The sequence below is a fragment of the Papio anubis genome, chromosome 7 (genome assembly GCF_008728515.1).
Source record: "Papio anubis isolate 15944 chromosome 7, Panubis1.0, whole genome shotgun sequence".
In the NCBI taxonomy this organism is placed as follows: domain Eukaryota; kingdom Metazoa; phylum Chordata; class Mammalia; order Primates; family Cercopithecidae; genus Papio; species Papio anubis.
The window spans coordinates 34,120,581-34,138,843 of NC_044982.1; the positions used below are offsets into that span (position 1 = coordinate 34,120,581).

An 18,263-nucleotide genomic window follows, 5' to 3' on the forward strand; every position below is an offset into this window, starting at 1 on the left:
GGTGCCCAGAACAGGGGTGAGGAGAGGCAAAGCCCTCGAATGTCCTTCCAGGCCTAGCCTCCTTCTACTACAGGAGGAAGAGAGGTATGGGGTGCTCCTGACCTTCCCTTCACCCCACATTTCCTACCTGCAGGGGTTCCGGTAGAGTAGAATGACCGCCCAAATACCTGCTAGTATATCCTGGAGCCCATTCCAGGGTCCTGAGCCCGAGGCTGAGAAGTTCAGAGAGTGCACACACTCACATAGACACACACATACACCCAGCAAATAACTGAAATGAGGGAGCTGAAGAGGCAGCCTGGTGTCTGTGGGTGTGCGGACTGTGCTGAAAGCAGAGGGGACAGGCCAAAGGCAGCCGCCTGTGTGGATGAAGTCGGGGGGCTTCCTTGGAGCTGGGCCCCTTGTCAGCTCAGCCAGCTGCCGGAAGACAGACAGGAGGTTGCAGAAGGAAAATAAACACAAATGACATGCCACCACAGAGTTGGGCTGGGCTTTCTTCTTGCACTAGGAATGGAAGGACTCATGCTTGGCCCCGGGTACCAAGTCTATTCTGGGGATGGCAGGACTCAGCTTGAACCCTGTGGCCAGCCTGGGTGGCATACACTTGGCTCAAGTCACGCCAGTCCTGGGCCCTGCAGCTGTCATTCTCGGCCTATCATTCTTGTCCTCTGGCTCACAGAGGGTGGCCACTGGTCTGGCTCACTTGGGCTCCTCTGCCTTGCACTGGCCATTGAGCTGCCTGGAAAACCATCATCATTGGTACTGAAGTTTCCTAGAGTAGCCCTCAGGACTCAGCTCACCTACGCCCTGAGAACCTGGTTCTTCGGTGTGACTACCATTTATTTTGAAAATATTAGAAAAGAGGCTGAATTAGGGATGAAGGGTCAGAAGGCTGTGCCTCAAGACTCCGTCCAGGTCAGTTCTCAGCAGAAAAGTGAGGCCGATTCATATTCCCTCTCTCCACTGGAGATTGCGAATCTCACATACCTTTTATGACCTGGATACGGTGAACCCGTCCCTGAAATTGGAAGAATACTCTAGGCCTACCTGAAAGTGCCGAGTTACAAATCAGATCCACACGTGGAGACTCTCAGGAAGAAATAGGAGGAGGAAGCACATTTTGTCACTGTTTTGGGAAACAACTCGGTGTTGAGATGTTGTTGGTATCTGCAAGGGCTTTCTGTCTCAAGAACATCCCTTACTCCGGGAGCTGGGAGGATAATTCTAAGGAACTTTTCCCAGACAGGTTGCCAGTTCCTTCCTCACTCGAATGACCTCCTCTGAGAGGCTTTCTTCTTGGAAGGGAGGATCTGCAACCACAGGGTCTGCACACAGATCTGCAGGGTTTGGGGTGCATTTTTCCTTTGTGTTCAAACCCACAAGGAGAATGAATGGCCTCTAGCTTCTCTTCTTCAAGCTGTGTAGACAGGCCCAGATTGGTCAAACTGACAGAGCCTTAGAAAGTCACCAAATTGTGATCAGGTCAGGTGTCTTGAGCCACAGAAAATAAGAAAAACTTACTTTGACCTTCACCCATGAGATCTGGGCTGGAGTTATCAAAAATTCCTGTAACTTTTCTTTCCTCTAGTTCTTAGAAAAAATGGGCATTAGAGCCATGTGTGAGGGCGTCAGCCTCCTCCAAAGGAGCCCCTCCACTGACATCCTCCATCAGGGGAGTCGACAGGAGGCCAGGCTCCACACTGCCCATCACATAGCCACACCTGAGGGGAGGGATGCAGGAAACCCAGAGAGCTGGGCTGCTGACAATCGGGATGCCCCAGAAGTCCTCTTCCCTTTCTCAGACTCTATGGCCTCTTCCCAGGGCTACACAAGGGCAGGAGAGCAGGGTATAAACGCTCTCTAGGACTCTGGAGTTGTGTGGTCCCAACCAGATACGCAGACAGGATCCTGGCACATGAGGGTGACAGCACACAGAGAGAAGGCTTGCGTGGCTGAGAGGCAGCCCAACGGAGAGCGTGTGATGGGCAACCACGTGCTTAGGACCTGGGGCCGGGAGGCCAGGAGGGAGAAGAAAGGGTTGCATGTGCTCCTAAGTGCCATGGCACAGAAGTCATGGGGTGTGGTGCAAGTTGAGCCACACTTAACCACACATGGGCCTCAGATCAGAACTGAAAAGCACAAAGGGTGGGCAGGTGTACTGAAACCAGGAGCCCTCTCTCTTGCCCTCCATTCCCTTCCTGGACCCTATTCTCCTGCCTGCTCTTCCTCCACTCTTCCCAGGACTCTAGCTGAGTTCATCCCCGCTTCTGTCACCCCTCACCTGCATGCTGAGGGCCCCTGCGCCCCAAATCCGTGACTCTATGGGCTGCAAGGAACCATGGCCGAGTTCTAAGGAGAAGGAGGAAGGAGCTGGGTGCAGTTACTTCTTGGTTAAGAGAGAAAGGCAACACCGTGGGGCAGGTGAGGGAGAGGAAAGGGGTGTCAAGGAGGGAGAAACCCCAGGATGACTTCAGGTACTTGATCGTGCTCTTGAAACCAACAAGGCTTTCTGTCCAGTGAGGGAACTGCCCCAACCCTGGCCTCATACTCCTTTCTGGGCTGGTCAGGGAGAGAAGTCTGAGGTGAGGGGGCTGGACTTTGCAGTGAGGGGCTCTCTCCGGTGTCCTAAGGGTTTTACACGTGTTACTGCCAGCCCTGCCCTCCTATGCTGAGCCACTGTGGCCTTGGCGTTTTGTCACCCTATGTACCCACCCCCTACCCCACCATGGGCAGGACATGCAGCGAGAGGCAATAGGGATGAGGCAGGATGCCCCATCCTGGACCTTGCAGTGGGGCTGGGGTGGTGACAATTCTAACTGTTTTCCATTAGAATGGGAGCAGATAGAGAAGGGAAAGAAGAAAAAAGGAAATAAATAAAACCCAAGGGATGATATTCTCATTTCAAACCAGCAGCAAGCAGCAGGCAAGAGTCAACAGTGCTAAGAAGAGCAAGCTTGCCCTTCCCAAAGATACCTTCTTCTTGGCCAGCAGCAAGTCCTGATAAGCATTTGACCGAAGGAAGCGGGCATAGCTGTCACTCTTCATCAGCTTGTAGATGTGCTCCTGGGGAGGAAGGTGACAAGGAGACACAAGGAAGGGCTGTCAACCAGTGCTAAAGAATATTACAATCCAAGTGATCACTGTTTTGGGGAAAGAGATGAAGGAACCTAGGTATGTTTGCGTGTACCTGGAAGAACTTGCAACATGTCCCACCCCCTCCCCCACCAAACTCAGAAGCACCAAACAAAACATATGGGCTCTATTAGAATAAAAGATCCCTGAGGATCATGTCCCAAAGGATTTGTAACTGGGCTTGAGTGCCATGTTGGTGTGCTTAATGATTAAAACCAGACACGGCAATGAGGAGGAACAAACTGTTCTTCCACCTAACAACTTGGATGAATCTCAAGGGAATTAGGATGAGTGAAAAAGCCAAGCTCCAGATTATAAACCATATTATTTCATTTATGTAACAGTCTTGAAATGACAAATTATAGAGACAAAGAACAGATTAGTAGTTGCTGGGGTTGAAGATGAAGGAGGAAAGGGAACGAGGGAGGTGTGGTTATAAAAGGCAACAGGAAGGATCTTTATGGTGACAGAATGGTTCCATATTTTGACACATCTTAACACATGCGATAAAGTTGTATAGAACTAAATGCACACATACATACATGGGGCACAAGTAAAATTGGGAAATATGAATAAAATCAGGGGATTGTAGCCATGTCAATATCACAGCTGTGATATTGCACTATAGTTTTGCAAGATGTTCCCTTTGGGGCAAACTGGGTAAACAGCACATTATTTCCTACAACTGCATCAGAATTGATGCGTATCTCAAAATAAAAAGTTTAATTTAAAAAAACAGGCAATAATGCAATTGGGTCAGTTTGTGCATTTCAGGGCCACAACCTCCTCCTGGAAGGAGTTCTTGGCAACCACATCACAGGATATGTAACTAACACCCAGGAGGCGTAGGTACTGCAGCAAGGTGCCACCTCTTCTCCTCGGCTCCCAGGGGCATCTGTTATACATTCTGGCCTCGGCCAATAATTTCACCCCTGATTTCCAGCTAATTCCTAGAAACTTGTGGTCCCTTCCAAACAGATCTGTCCCCATCAAGGGTAGGAAAATCCTGGTCCATTAGAAAAGAGGACTTGTCAGTGGACAAAATATTATTTATCCATTGAAGTGGAATTCAGCTCAGCTGCATAGGAAAGCTTGGCTGTTCCAAGACAGAATGTGTTAGGAGGGAGGTTGGCCTTCACTGGGGATGGTGGGCTCGTTAGTTAGTGGCTGTCCTGATGGAAGAAGCATCTTCTCCCATGTATGCTCATTGTTCTTCCCACGAAGCCAGACAAAGGCCCTAGTGGTGAGGGGAATGGAGAGCTGGTCAGGGAGGAGGAGAGTGCTCAGCTGAGAGGCAGGACTGGTCATTAAGGATCTCTTCCTTGGTGCTCTTTCCAGGGAAGGGATGGAAGGAGGAGGCAGAGACCTCCCATCAGCTGGGGGACACATTTTAGAGATGTCTGGCCAGAAAAACCCAGAGCAATGACAAGGATTCACCAAGACTCACTCCTTACCCAGCACAAAAGAAAGGGAGAGCACAGTAGCCAAGATATGGAGTCAACCTATGCGTCCATTAGTGAATAGATAAATGGGTAAAGGAAATGCAGTATATGGGCATAATGGAATACTATTCGGCATTAGCAAAGAAGGAAATCCTATCATTTGTGACAACATGAACAAACCTGGAGAACATTATGTTAAGTGAAATAAGTCAGGTACAGAAAGACAAAATACCATGTGTCTTCACTTAAGTAGGGAGAACTTTGAGATATTGTGGGTTTGGTTCCAGACCACCACAATAAAGCAAGTCATAAGAAATATTTGGTTTCCCAGTACACATAAAAATTATGTTCACACTATATGGAGTCAATGATGTGTGCAATAACATTATGTCTAAAAAAACAAGGTACATACCTTAATTAAAAATTACTTTATTGTTAAAATACTAAGGATCATCTGAGCCTTCAGTGAGTCCTAATCTTTTTGCTGGAGGAGGGTCTTCTCTTGATATTGTTGGATGCTGACTGATTAGGGTGGTGATTGTTGAAGACTGGGGTGACTATGGCAATTTCTTAAAAATAAGACAATGAAGTTTGTTACATCCATTGACTCTTCCTTTCGCAAAGGATTTCTCTGTAGGGTGTGATGCTGTTTGATGGCATTTTACCCACAGTTGAACTTCTTTCAAAATTACAGTCAATCCTGTCAAATTCTGCTGCTGCTTTATCAACTATGTTGATGTAATATTCTAAATTCTTTTTTTTTTTTTTTTGAGACAGAGTCTCGCTCTGTCGCCCAGGCTGGAGTGCAGTGGCGCGATCTCGGCTCACTGCAAGCTCCGCCTCCCGGGTTCACGCCATTCTCCTGCCTCAGCCTCCCGAGTAGCTGGGACTACAGGCGCCCACAACCGCGCCCGGCTAATTTTTTGTATTTTTAGTAGAGACGGGGTTTCACCGTGGTCTCGATCTCCTGACCTTGTGATCCGCCCGCCTCGGCCTCCCAAAGTGCTGGGATTACAGGCGTGAGCCACCGCGCCCGGCCAATATTCTAAATTCTTTGCTGTCATCTTGACAGTGTTCACAGCATCTTCATTAGGAGTAGATTCCATTCTCAAGAAACCACTTTCTTTACTCTTCCATAGGAAGCAACTCCTCATTAACTAAAGTTTTATCATAAGGTTGTAGCAATTCAGTCACATGTTCAGGCTCTATTTCTAAATCTAGTTCTCTTGCTATTTCCACCACATCTGCAGTTACTTTCTACACTGGGATCTTGAACTTCTCAAAGTCATCCATGAGGGCTGGAATCAACTTCTTCCAAACTCCCATTAATGTTGATATGTTTACTTCTTTCCATGAAACACGAATGTTCTTAATGGCAACCAGAAAGGTGAATCCTTTCTAGAAGGGTTTTGATTTACTTTGCCCAAATCCATCAGAGGAATCACTCTCTGTGACAGCTATAGCTTTAGGAAATGTATTTCTTAAATGATAAGACCTGAAAAGTTGAAATTACTTCTTGATCCATAGGCTACAGCATGGATGTTGTGTTAGCAGTCATGAAAACAACATTAATCTCCTTGTACATCTCCATCAGAGCTCTTGGATGGCTTGGTGCATTGTCAATGAACAGTAATATTTGGAAAGAAATATTATTTTTTTTTCCTCAGCAGTAGGTCTCAACAGTGGCCTTAAAGTATTCAGTAAATCATGCTGCAAACAGATGTGCCGCCATCCAGACTTTGTTGTTCCATTTATAGAACACAGGCAGAATAGATTTAGCATCATTCTTAAAGGCCTTAGGATTTTCAGAATAGTAAATGAGCATTGGTGTCAACTTATAGTCACCAGCTCCATTAGCCCCTAGCAAGAGAGTCAGCCTGTCCTTTGAAGCTTTGAAGCCAGGCATTGACTTCTCTTCTCTAGCTATGAAAACCCTAGATTTATCTTCTTCCAATATAAGGGTGTTTACACTGAAAATCTGTTGTTTAGTGCAGCTGCCTTCATCAATGATCTTAGCTAGATCTTCTGGATAATGTGCTGCAGCTTCTATATCAGTACTTGCTATTTCCCTTTGCACTTCTATGTTATGGACTTGAACCAACCTCTGCTAGCTTCAAACTTTTCTACTGCAGCTTCCTCACCTCTTTCAGCCTTCACAGACTTGAAGCAAGGTAGGTCGTTGCTCTGGATTAGGCTTTGGCTTAAGGGAGTGTAGTGTCTGATTGGATCTTCTATTCAGACCACCGAAACTGTCTCCACATCAGCAATAAGGTTGTTTTGCTTTCCTATCATTTGTGCGTTCTCTGGAGTAGCATGTTTAATCTTCAATAACCTTTACTTTGTATTCACACCTTGGCTGTTTGGCACAAGCGGCCTAGCTTTCAGTGTACCTTGGCTTTCAACATGCCTTCCTCACTAAGCTTAATCATTTCTAGTTTTTGATTTAAAGTTAGAGACATGTGACTGTTACTTTTGCTTGAACACTTAGAGACCACTGCAGAGTTATTAACTAGCCCAATTTCAATATAGCTGTCATTTCAGGGAATAGAGAGGCCCAAGGAGAGGGAAAGAGATGGGGGGAATGGCTGGTTGGTAAAGCAGTCAGAAAACAAACACACACAACATGTATTGATTAAGTTCATTGTCTCATACGGGTGCAGTTGGGCACCCCCAGAGCAATTACAACAGTAACATCGAAGATCACCAACCACAGATCACCATGAAAATATAATCATAATAAAAAAGCTTAATGTTGCAAGAATTACCAAATTGTGACACAGACACAAAGTGAGCACACGTTATTGGAAAAATGGTGCTGATAGACTCACTTGATGCAAGGTTGCCGCGAACCTTCAATTTGTAAAAAACACAGTATCTATAAGGCATAGTAAAGGGAAGTGCAATAAAACGAGGTGTGCCTGTATATGGAATGGAAGACAATCACACTCACAGAAGCAGAGAGCAGAATGGCAGTTCTACCAGGGGCTGGTGGGGAGTAGGAAGGACTGGGGAGACATTGGTCAAAGGACACCACATTTTAATTAGAGAGGGAGAATAAGTTCAAGAGTTCTCTTGAACATCATGGTGACTAGAGACTGAAGTTAGAAACAATATATTACATACTTGAAAATTGCTAAGAGAGTAGATTTCAAGTGTTCTCACTATAAGCAATAAGTGTGTGAGGCCATGCATATGTTAAATGGCTTGATTTAACCATTCCACAATGTATACATATATCAAAATTTCCTGCTGTATACCATAAATACATACAACTTTTACATCTCGATTTAAAAAATAAACAAGAAGAAAGTGAAAGTAGAAAGCAGAAAATGTCTTGGTCACATGTGAGGACCTCTTGGTTTCATCTTTGGTTGGAACCCAAGGAATCTTGTTTTGGGACTTATTCTTCCTGAGATACCATCATATTTACAAAAGCAGGGGAGTTACCCAACTGATGGGAATAAACCCACTGGAAGGACTCAAACGAAATTAAACAGTGGCTTGGTTCTTTTTTTTTTTTTTTTTTTTTTTTTTTGAGACAAAGTCTCACTCTGTCACTCAGGCAGTGGTACAATCTCAGTTCACTGCAACTTCTGCCTCCTGGGTTCAAGTGATTCTCATGCCTCAGCCTCCTGAGTAGCTGGGACTACAGGCACCCACCACCACACCCAGCTAATTTTTGTATTTTTAGTATAGATGGGGTTTCACCATGTTGGCCAGGCTGGTCTCGAACTCCTGGCCTTAAGTGATCTGCCCATCTGAGCCTCCCAAAGTGCTGGGATTACAGACATGAGCCACTACACCTGGCCTCAAATAGTGGCCTGGTTCTGAGACTACTTGGATAGTCCAGACGCATTCTGATTTAACAAACTTAGCGTGAACATACTTCACTAAGTGTTTTTCTGAAAATTTCAGACAAAAATCCAGCTCACTCTTAAGTGCCTTGAGGAACAGTATGTGTTTATCTTTTACAGATGCATAGTGTCTAGCACAGGGTCAGATGTTAGTCGAATATACATGTTCACTGATGGCATTCCTAAATGCCTGTTGGAATTTAATGTTCAGCGAGTTTACTGGCTCCATACTTGTTTGGGTTTATGACTGCATCGAATTTTGCTCTCTGCACAGAAGGAGAATGAGGATTACACTCAGCTCAGAGGAGCATGAGTATCTTGGCTCAGCCATCCCTCATGGTCTCGGAGCCCAGGCTGAGGGGTATCATTGGTCTTTGCTTTCATTTGTCGTCTCTTTAAATTGTTCTAACTTTTTTTTTTTTTTTTTTGAGATGGAGTCTTCGCTCTGTTGCCCAGGCTGGAGTGCAGTGTGATCTTGGCTCACTGCAACCTCCACCTCACAGGTTCAAGCAATCCGCCTGCCTAAGCCTCCCAAGTAGCTGGGATTACAAGCATGAACCACCATACCTGGCTAATTTTTATATATTTTTTAGTAGAGACAGTGTTTCACCATGTTGGCCAGGCTGGTCTCAAACCTCTGGCCTCAAGTGATTCACCTGCCTCGGCCTCCCAAAGTGCTGGGATTACAGCCATGAGCCACCACACCCGGTAAAATTATTCTAACATTTAACGCTTAGGTACAAATGTTAGTCCAGAGTAAAAATGACACATTGTCTCCTTGTATCAGGCATCGCTTCTTTCTGGCTGACAGAGCCAGGTGGCTCCTGAGTCATCTGGAAAAGCCTATCATAGTGCCTGGACCCTCTCCAGACCCTTCTCCAAAGCAACAATTCCCTGCTTCTTGTTCTGACTTCTCAAAGGAATTGAAATCCCCAATCAGTATCTCACAATACCCCTCTGCTGCCCCATGAGCAGTGAGGAAGCCTTTCCTAGCCAGCTCCTCTGGCTCAGCAACAAATTTCCCCTCTGATCCAGCTAATTCCTATAGACTCGCTGTAGGAAGGAAAAGCCTGGTTCATGAAGAGAAAGAACTTGCCAATCAAAATAGAGCAGGATAAAGCAGATGCCTAAACATTGAATCAAAATAATATTCAGCAAATAGTTATTGAGCATTTACTAGGTGCCAGGACACTGTGTCAGACACTGAGATAACAGCCTGAATAAGACAAATAGGTCCCCAATGTCAAAAAGCTTAGATCCAACTAGGCAAGATAGACTTTGCACAGAGATGCATTTAGCCAATTCTGCTAAGGGCTGCAGAGATGAGGTACAGGCACGGGGTATGAATGGGTGTACCCGGGGATGACATATCCTGCTACAAGTGGGGAATGGTGGTCTACCAACCAGAAAGATTCTCATCAAAGTGGAAAGATCTGAGTAAACAGACAGAAATATGTCTCCTAATTCTGTGGGAATTGCCGGGAGGGAGGGTCTGGTCTTGCAGCTTCACAGTCTGATCTATCAGAGGAGAAAGACAATCAAGGGGCAAGGAGGAAAGGGCAGCAGAGAGAGGTGGTCCATTCTCAGGAGGCCCATGTGGTCAGAGGAGCAGTTTAGGCACCACTCCCATCTTCTCTATGGCATATGGCCAACTCCAAAGCCAGATACCAAGGTGAGGATGTAGGGGGAAACATGAGAGGATAAGAACACAACCTATTGGAGGATGAATCCTGTGAGGTGGTCTTACCTTGCCAAACCCATTGCTAGCCCTTGCCCACCATTATAACAGCCTCAACCACCCTTCAAGGGAGCAACCAACCACAGCAATAATAGCAGCTCCAAGGTGCAGGTCTGAGAAAAACAGAATCTGAGAACCTCTGCGGATCTCTCACACCCTGTGCAGACTTCATGGCTTCAGCCTCCCTCTGACCTGGGCCTCCCTTTTCCACAGCCTAGGGATCTGTGACTCTTTCCTGCCCTGCAACTCCTCCCCCAAACAACAAAATGCAGCCTTTGATGATCCAGTTATGGAACTGTGTTCTTTCCTCCTTGCCAGCTTTGTCTAGGAAACACAAAGACAGTAAACAGGGGGTGGGTGAACAGAGAACTGAGATTTTTCTGGGAATGAGAATTAAGATTGGACTCAGGTCTTTGGCCATTTCCCAAATGCAATGAGTTTATCTCTGCCAGGGACAGCAAGTGTACAAAGCTCTTGGCAGTGACCTCTGCTGATTTATGGGGGTGCTGATTTGTTTCCCCTATTCTGCAGACAACCAGTCTTAAGGGAAATGTATATTCAGAATCTGCAAAGTGCAAGGGAGTCACTGGCAAAACCAGCCAAGCCAAGCCCCTGCTGAGAGTAAATTCCTAAGAGGATGGAGAAAAAGCGCGCTCACTTGCTCGCGTGCTCTCTCTCTTTCTTGCTTTGTCTTGTCTTGTTTTATTTTGTCTTGCCTTATCTTCTTCCTTCCCTTCCCACTTCCTTCATCTCTCCCTCCCTCTTAGTCTCTTTCTTGCCCTCTGTCTCTCTCTCTTTATGCAACAGAGATGACCGAGTTGACTATGAATAAGCAGAACTACCAGAGGTCACTCCCATCTTGGGATGCAGTGGAGAGGCACCTCCTCCAAAGAGGATGAGGGTGGTTCTCTATATGATGATAAACCAATGCTTCAGGGCTCTAAATCACACTGGTGTCTTAGCTAGAGTCCTCAGCAGTGGGAGGCATCATATCCCTGGAGTGGTTGATGGCTGTAGTGCAGGGATGTTACCCCGATGAGCCACTCCACCTTTATTTTCTCTTCTTGGGCCAGGGGACCTCTGCTTGCCTGGGATGCTAAAGCAGGATCAAAACCAGCTAGAATCAATAGAGTCCAAGGCACAGTGAGAGCTGGAGAGAGCATGCAGTACAAACTGTCTCAAAACCACACCTGCTGAAAATCAATATTTTGCTATGAGAGTCCTCATTTGGAAATCTCCTTTCTTTTTGACAAAACACAGTGACTCTCTCAAGAGGTGGGGAAGGTAATCAGACAAATGACTGGGGCCCTGGGCTGCAAGCACGCAGCTGAACTCCTCAAGAAGACCCTTATGTCCTCTCCTTTGCTGTGGGCTCCTAAGACAGCACAGATCTCATTTCCCAGCTTCAGAACGTCCTCCTGCAGTGGAGAACCACTCGGCTGGAGCATTGCACAGCGGCCAAGAGCTCTTCTTGTGATTTTCAAGTATCCTATTTTTCTTTTCACAGGTGTGTGTGCCTCATCTCTGCCCTCCATACCTAAGCTGCCTAGAATCACATCCAGACTTTGGGAGCTTTTGGGTCCCACGTAGTCTCTTGAAGGAAAATGAGGCTGTGTGGACAGAATGTGGTGCTGCTGTGTGGGGTGATGGAGAAGGAACTGGACTGGTAGCCAAAGGCTCACCTTTCTAGTCCTGTCAATCACACAATTAAATGTGGAAGTAGAAGTGGAAGCACTACAAAAATGATTATACATGTCAAGTGGCAATAATAATTTCATGCTGTGACTGTCCTTGCAAGGGATGATTTGTGGGATGAGAGAGATTCTGGAGAAAGAAGCAAAGAGGATTTGGGAGCAGAGTCTAGCTGTACTATTTTAGTTGTTGGTGATGTTTGCTCTGAAGCAGTGTTTAGGTTTAAATACCCCCATTTTACAAATGAGGATACTGAAACTCTAACAGGTCAGGTGGCTTACCCAAGGTAAGTATGGAGCCAGAATTTGAACCCAGAGCTGTGTGACCCCCAGGCTCATGCTCTTCTCACATTGATGTGCTGCTTTTCATTGTCCTTCACTTGGATCCAAAGGGGAGTCAGTACTGGTTGGCTGAGACAAAGTCCCTCCATGTGTGGGTGCAGGAAAGTTAGGAGCCTCCTCTTGAGTCCTAAATCTGAGTCATCCTAGTAGGTATGACCACTGCTTACGATTCCCTTTCGGGTACCATTCACTATCACTGCTGTGAGCAATGGTAATGGCCAAGACACAAGGGATGGCCCAGGCTCTGGTTTCTCACTTAACAGGCAGTCCATGCACAACTTGCCATCCATACTTGAAGGGAGCTGTGAACATCTTTGGAAGCAAGGTGCCAACCTGGTAAAGTGTTGAGGGCTGATGGGCCATTTGGAAGTCATAAGTCTGTATCCTCGAGCCTCACCTTTCAAGATATTTGAATATGTTTGACCAAATGTCCTCAGACCTTAGGCATGGTTAGCTGAAGCCTAGGGAAAATGAGCTTTTCTTCAGCATGGTTCTTGCAGGACAGCATGGCGGTGAGGACTTGAAGTGGACCACAAATCCGTATCTGCTTAACAAACATAGAAGAGGCAACAGAAAAGATACTGCAATACGGACATCCACATAAGTGAAAGATAGGAAGCTGTTGCTCCTTCTGGATGCATCTTTGGATGAACAACCTGGGACCATGTGGATCTAAAATGAGAAGCACCCCCTTTGGATTTCCTTAGCCTCCTAAGTAGGACATGGGAGCCCCTTGTTTCCACATAAGGCATCATTCCAGGTCATAAGAGGATGTGAGAGTAAATGATCATTTGCTTTTACTCTGCAAAGCATCTATAAAAACAGATTTAATTTAACTAGCCAAAGGGCACAGTATTTTCATGCTGTTCAATCCCTATTCTTAGATAAGGGTAGCTTCAAAGACAGCTTTGCATATTGTCTTTCACCTACCCAAATGCCAGGGATATTAACTTAGAAAACTGTTTTCCTTTTCCTCCTCAAGGAGGTCATGGGGTTTGGTGTAAGGAACCTAGGCTCAGAAGTAGCAACCAAGAAATTTTGGAATTGAACTCTTTGATGTATTCTCTCAGTAGCTGTCAGGAACTACTAGTCTGTGTGGTAATAAACAGAACTGATCACAAACGACTGATTTATTCTTTGCAAAATGCATCCCTCCCTCTGCTGTTCATCTCCCAAAAATAAAACCACCCACAGGATAAAATGAGCAACTCTTGGAGCAAGCAGTGTCACAGAATTCCTTATTAAAATATGTCTGGCATCAGAGTCTAACAGGAAATGGCCTCCAATAGAGGATTAATACCAGGAAACTTGGTGTGGTCTTGTGATACTGGCACGCAATGCCACCACCTCCACCACTGGAGCAAAGATGAACAGCTGGGAAGACTTCTCCTTCTGAGTAATCTGGGCAAACCTGAAATCATACTCCACTGGGCTTTGGCTTTTAAATAAAGCAAATGATAGAAACCTTGCATTCCTTAATCAAGTTGCATTTAAACGTCTACACTTAGGTAATAATATAAACTCTTTGCTAGAGACTTCTTGTCTGCTCATGGTGGGTGTGGACTTGACGGTATCTTTCTCAGGTCTTTTATCACTCAGACCTCATTCTGGCCTTGAGCATGCTCTTTGATCCTTTTGTGAGTTCATCATGGCCAAGTAGAGCTGTGGTAAGTCAGACCAAGGGCCACTTAAGGAACGGAACCCACCTATGCATTTGTATATTCACAGCGCCTAGAACATCTGACACTTAGTGGGTTTTCTAAGTTTTGCTGAATTGGCACATTGTAGGAATTTAATTTAACCTGCCTTTCTTGACTACCTACTAGGTGTACTCCCCAAGGTTGTCTCTCCAAAGTTGAAAGCTAAGAGACAAATTGTCCCCTGCTTCATTGATGATAGGCACAGCTGAAAATGTTGTAATTCTGGAATGAATTGTCAGCATTTAGCTGACATTCAGCATTCAGCATTACCTTTGTGATGTAGGAACTTATAAAAGGTAAAGAAGATCAAATTTCTGCTCCCATGAAAGAACTTTCAAATCCAGAGGTCTGGAAGACCCAGACACTCCAGGTACAGGGCAGGGTGGGGTATCTCAGCAGGTACCACAGCTCAGAAAAGCAGTGGGGTTGGGACAAATAGGAAGGTGAGGTGGGGAACTGCAAGGAACAAAGCCAATGGGGTTGGGCTGGCTCATCCTATTCCACTATCAGTCCACTTAAAGGACAGATTTCCAATCCAATCCTATCTCAATAAAGTGCTTTCTTAGGTCTGGTTGGTTTTGTTTGTAATGAATGATGTGCTTTTAGATAAGCTCTGCCTGATGGTGAAAAAAGCCATCCGGGCCTCCTATTTCCCACGTTATTTCCCTCTGCACAGAACATCAGGCCGCACAGGTCAGGGTCTCCCAACTTGAATGGGAGAATGGATGTTCACGACATGGGTGGATGGGCAGATGGATACATGATTGAATGGATCCAGGGACATCGTCCTTGGAACATCCTTGGTACTCTGAGACTTGTAAAAGGGAAACCAAGCAGCCACTGTGCTGGCAGCTGATTCCTACCTCTTCTAGAGCCTGTGAAGGCTTTGGAAAGAGGCAAATGCCCTACAAGGCAGCTGAAGGTTCTCAATACTTCCTGTGGTTTAATTCTCTCCACCAACAACTGCCAGCAGAGCTTTAAATGACATACCCCAGGATTCTGATCTCTCTCCTGGCTCCAGCCTACGCTGCCCATCACCATGGGATTCACCCTCTTCCAGGTAAGAGCCTTCAATGCCTTGCTACTGTCTTCAGGATGAGAAGCTCAGATTCCTTAGGATGCACTCCAGGACCTGAAAATTCCGTTTTTATATCCTTTTCTGGCATTTTTTCCCATCTAAGGGCAGATATTTTGAGAGAATTTCTTTTGGATCCATCTTGGAATTATGAAACCCAGACAGTACTAAAGTCATTAATTTTCGTGAGTTCACACTTACAAATATATAGCACTTTTTACTTTTTCAAAGATTTTTCAGGGCTATTACCTCATCTGATTTCTCTAAAATCCTTAGCGGGCTGTAGAGAAGACATCACCCCCATCACCCAGATGAGGAAACTAAGGCACAAAAGGTCAAGGCCCTTGCCTCAGACCACATAGCAAGTAGGTGACAGTGTAAGTCCTTTGAGGCCCCATGGTTGGGAACAGATAATTCAATCCATAGCATAAAGAACCGAGTCCTTTAAAAAAAATAATCATGGTCCATATTTTTTTCTCCTCTCACAAGGCTAAATCTATGAAATTGGAACAACACAGCAAACAGCTGAGGGCTATGGTCACAGCCCACAGGCCTTTATGAAAGATTTGGTCTTGGCCCAAATTTTCAGAAAAGCTAAACGGATCAGCAAAACACAAGTGCAAATGCTGGGCCCAGGCTGACAGGGTGTCTTGTGAAATATTTCCACAGGAAGCAAATACAGGCAATTAACTTGGCTCTAACAATGCGTGTGGTCAAATAAGAAACAAAACCCTTGGCGAGAGGCTGCACCCCACTCCCTGCTTCGGGTGCATCCATAAATCTGGCTGTACTTTCACTCAGGCTACTGAGAGCTAACGTTAAAGCATATGACCACCACAGGGGGTTTATGAGAACCATCATGACCAGCTGAGGAAGCTGCCCAGAGACCCTGAGCCCTATGGGTTGAGGTGTTAACATCCCCATTTAACAGAGGGGCAAACTGAGAAGAGAAAGTTTTAATAATTTAAATGTATAATTCTAGAAGGAACTGCTAGATTCTTGGCCTTTCTCTAGGGACTAGAACTTCTCCAGGTCTCAGTGCAACCACCAAGCCCTCAGCACTAACAATCCAGAGACAGTGTGGTCTGAGCAGAACCTTGGCCAGCAAGTGAGGACATCTATCTGAATGCAAGTCCTGGCTGGTCATGGGCTGCTAAGGATTTTAACCTCCTTTTTATACCTGGGAACTTCTCAACTGTGCCTACTTTGCTGGGGCAGGCAGCCTGCGCTGGCCAGGAAGGTAAGGCAGTGTTGAGTGATGTCTAGGGACAAACCATGGGATTAGACAACAGAAGACGGTGGGGACAGATGCCTAAATGACTTGATTTTCCAGAAAGTTAAATGAGAGAAATTTAAAATTTCTCTCTGGTATTCTCTTTAGTCAGATTTTTGAAAAGTAGATTAATTATAAAAAAGTCACATGGTGACTCACGCCTGTAATCCCAATAGTTTAGGAGGCACCTGCTGACCTTTGCGCCACAACACTCAATCCTGATATAGAAACATTCACAATTCAGATTGCTGGGTTGCCATGGCTGCACCAAAACAAAGTCTCCTCTAACTTACTCTCTCCCCGAAACTGAAGATCCATCATGCCCAATCCTCTATCCTGTAGCTTTCTGGATTTCTTGAAGCATTTCAATAATTTTCATTACAGGTGCTAAATTATTTTGTTTAGCACAGGGTCAGAAACTACAGCCTGGGATTCCAATCTGCAGATACAGACCTGTGATCTAGATCTTTACATCCCACGAGTGAAGAACAGTATTTATGTTTTTGAGTGGCTGAAAAAAAAACTAAAAGAAGAATTGTATGTTGTGAAAAATTATATGAAATTGGATTTCACGGTTCATAAATAAACACGGCCATAGGTCCTCGTGTCGTTTACATTGCTATGGTGTTGCACTGTAGCTGCTTTTGTATGGCAGAATCGAATAGCTGTGACATAGACCACATGACTCACACAGCTTGCAATGTCTACTATCTGGCTCTGTTTAGGAAAAATTTAGTTTTTTAACTGACCCCTGTTTTAGGTAAAGGGCAGGTTACGGGATCACGCTATTTGCAAAATCACCCTGTTGTGGAATGAATGTTGTGTCTTCCTAAATTTCATATTGTTGAAGCCCTGATCCCAGTGTGGTGGTACTTGGAGGTGGGTCTTTTGGGAGGTAATTAGGTTTAGATGAGGTCATGAGAGAGGCCCTTATGATGGGATTAGTGTTCTTGTAAGAAGAGGAAGAGAGACTAGAGTGCACATCCTGCTGCAAGGACACAGCAAGAAGGGGCCACCTGCAAGCCAGGAAGAGAGCCCTCACCAGCAGCCAAATCTGCTGACACCTTAATTTTGGATTTCTGAGTCTTGAGAACTGTGATAAACACATTTCTGTAGTTTAAGCCACCCAGTCTGTGCTACTTTGTTGTAGCAGCCTGAGCAGACCTTACACATAGCTACACACACAAATCAAGGAAGAAAATACACCAAAATAGGGGTTATCTCTGGGCATTAAGGTTACACAAAATTATTTTAAAATTTTCACCAAATACATTAAACATAAAAGCTTAAAAAGAGAATATTAGTGACATTAGAAAAATAAGATGGTAGTATTTACTCTGTCTTACTGTAGGCCAGACACTGTTAGTGGTTGATATGCTTCCTTTCACCTGGTCCCCATTCCACCCCTATGCAGAGGCTCCACTGTAACCCTGTTCTACAGATGAAGAAAGGAAGACTCAGGGAATTTAAGTAACTTGTCCAGGTCACTCTGCTAGAAAGGAACACTTTGTATATTTATGGTGGAAATACACTTCAGAAGTGACAGGGTATTGGGCTGAAAATAGGGATTGGCTTTGGAAGAGTTTTATTTGAATTCATGGGAGACTAATCCTAGCAGATAATGAAGATGATGGGATGCTTAAGATATCCTCATGTCTAATCTACCTCACCAGATTGCTGTGGAAATGAGATAGAATGCATTTAGAAGTACCTGGAAAATGGTAGAGCACTGTACTAATGGAAGTTGGATGTTGAGAAACTTGTCAATATCTCACCTTCATTAGGCTGACTTCCCCACTTCTTCCATCAAACCTTTCTTGAAGTAGAAACAACATAAATGTCCAAGAAGAGAGGACTGGTTGACTAAACTATGGTGCCTCCACACAACGGAATACTATGCAACAATTAAAGAACCAGGTGGTAATCACCCTGTTGCTGTATTTTTAGCGTTGTGGTTTAGAGGCTGTTCTGTGTAGTATAAAGCAAATGAGTAATTATGTTATCATCCACAGTGCC

General features: G+C 45.1%; 1 protein-coding gene across 18 annotated transcripts in view; it reads right to left on the reverse strand.

The window, feature by feature from the left end:
• The window catches only part of RGS6 (regulator of G protein signaling 6), a 629,077-nt gene that overhangs the window by 27,615 nt on the left and 583,199 nt on the right, over nucleotides 1-18,263 (reverse strand). For all 18 annotated transcript variants that reach the window (XR_004184869.1, XM_031668021.1, XM_031668024.1 and 15 more), the window contains exon 16: nucleotides 2,974-3,063. Coding sequence is in view for 17 of the 18 variants with exons in the window: in XM_031668021.1 (XP_031523881.1) it covers nucleotides 2,974-3,063 (90 nt within the window). In the remaining variant the exon portion in view is untranslated. The remainder of the gene's footprint in view (nucleotides 1-2,973; nucleotides 3,064-18,263) is intronic.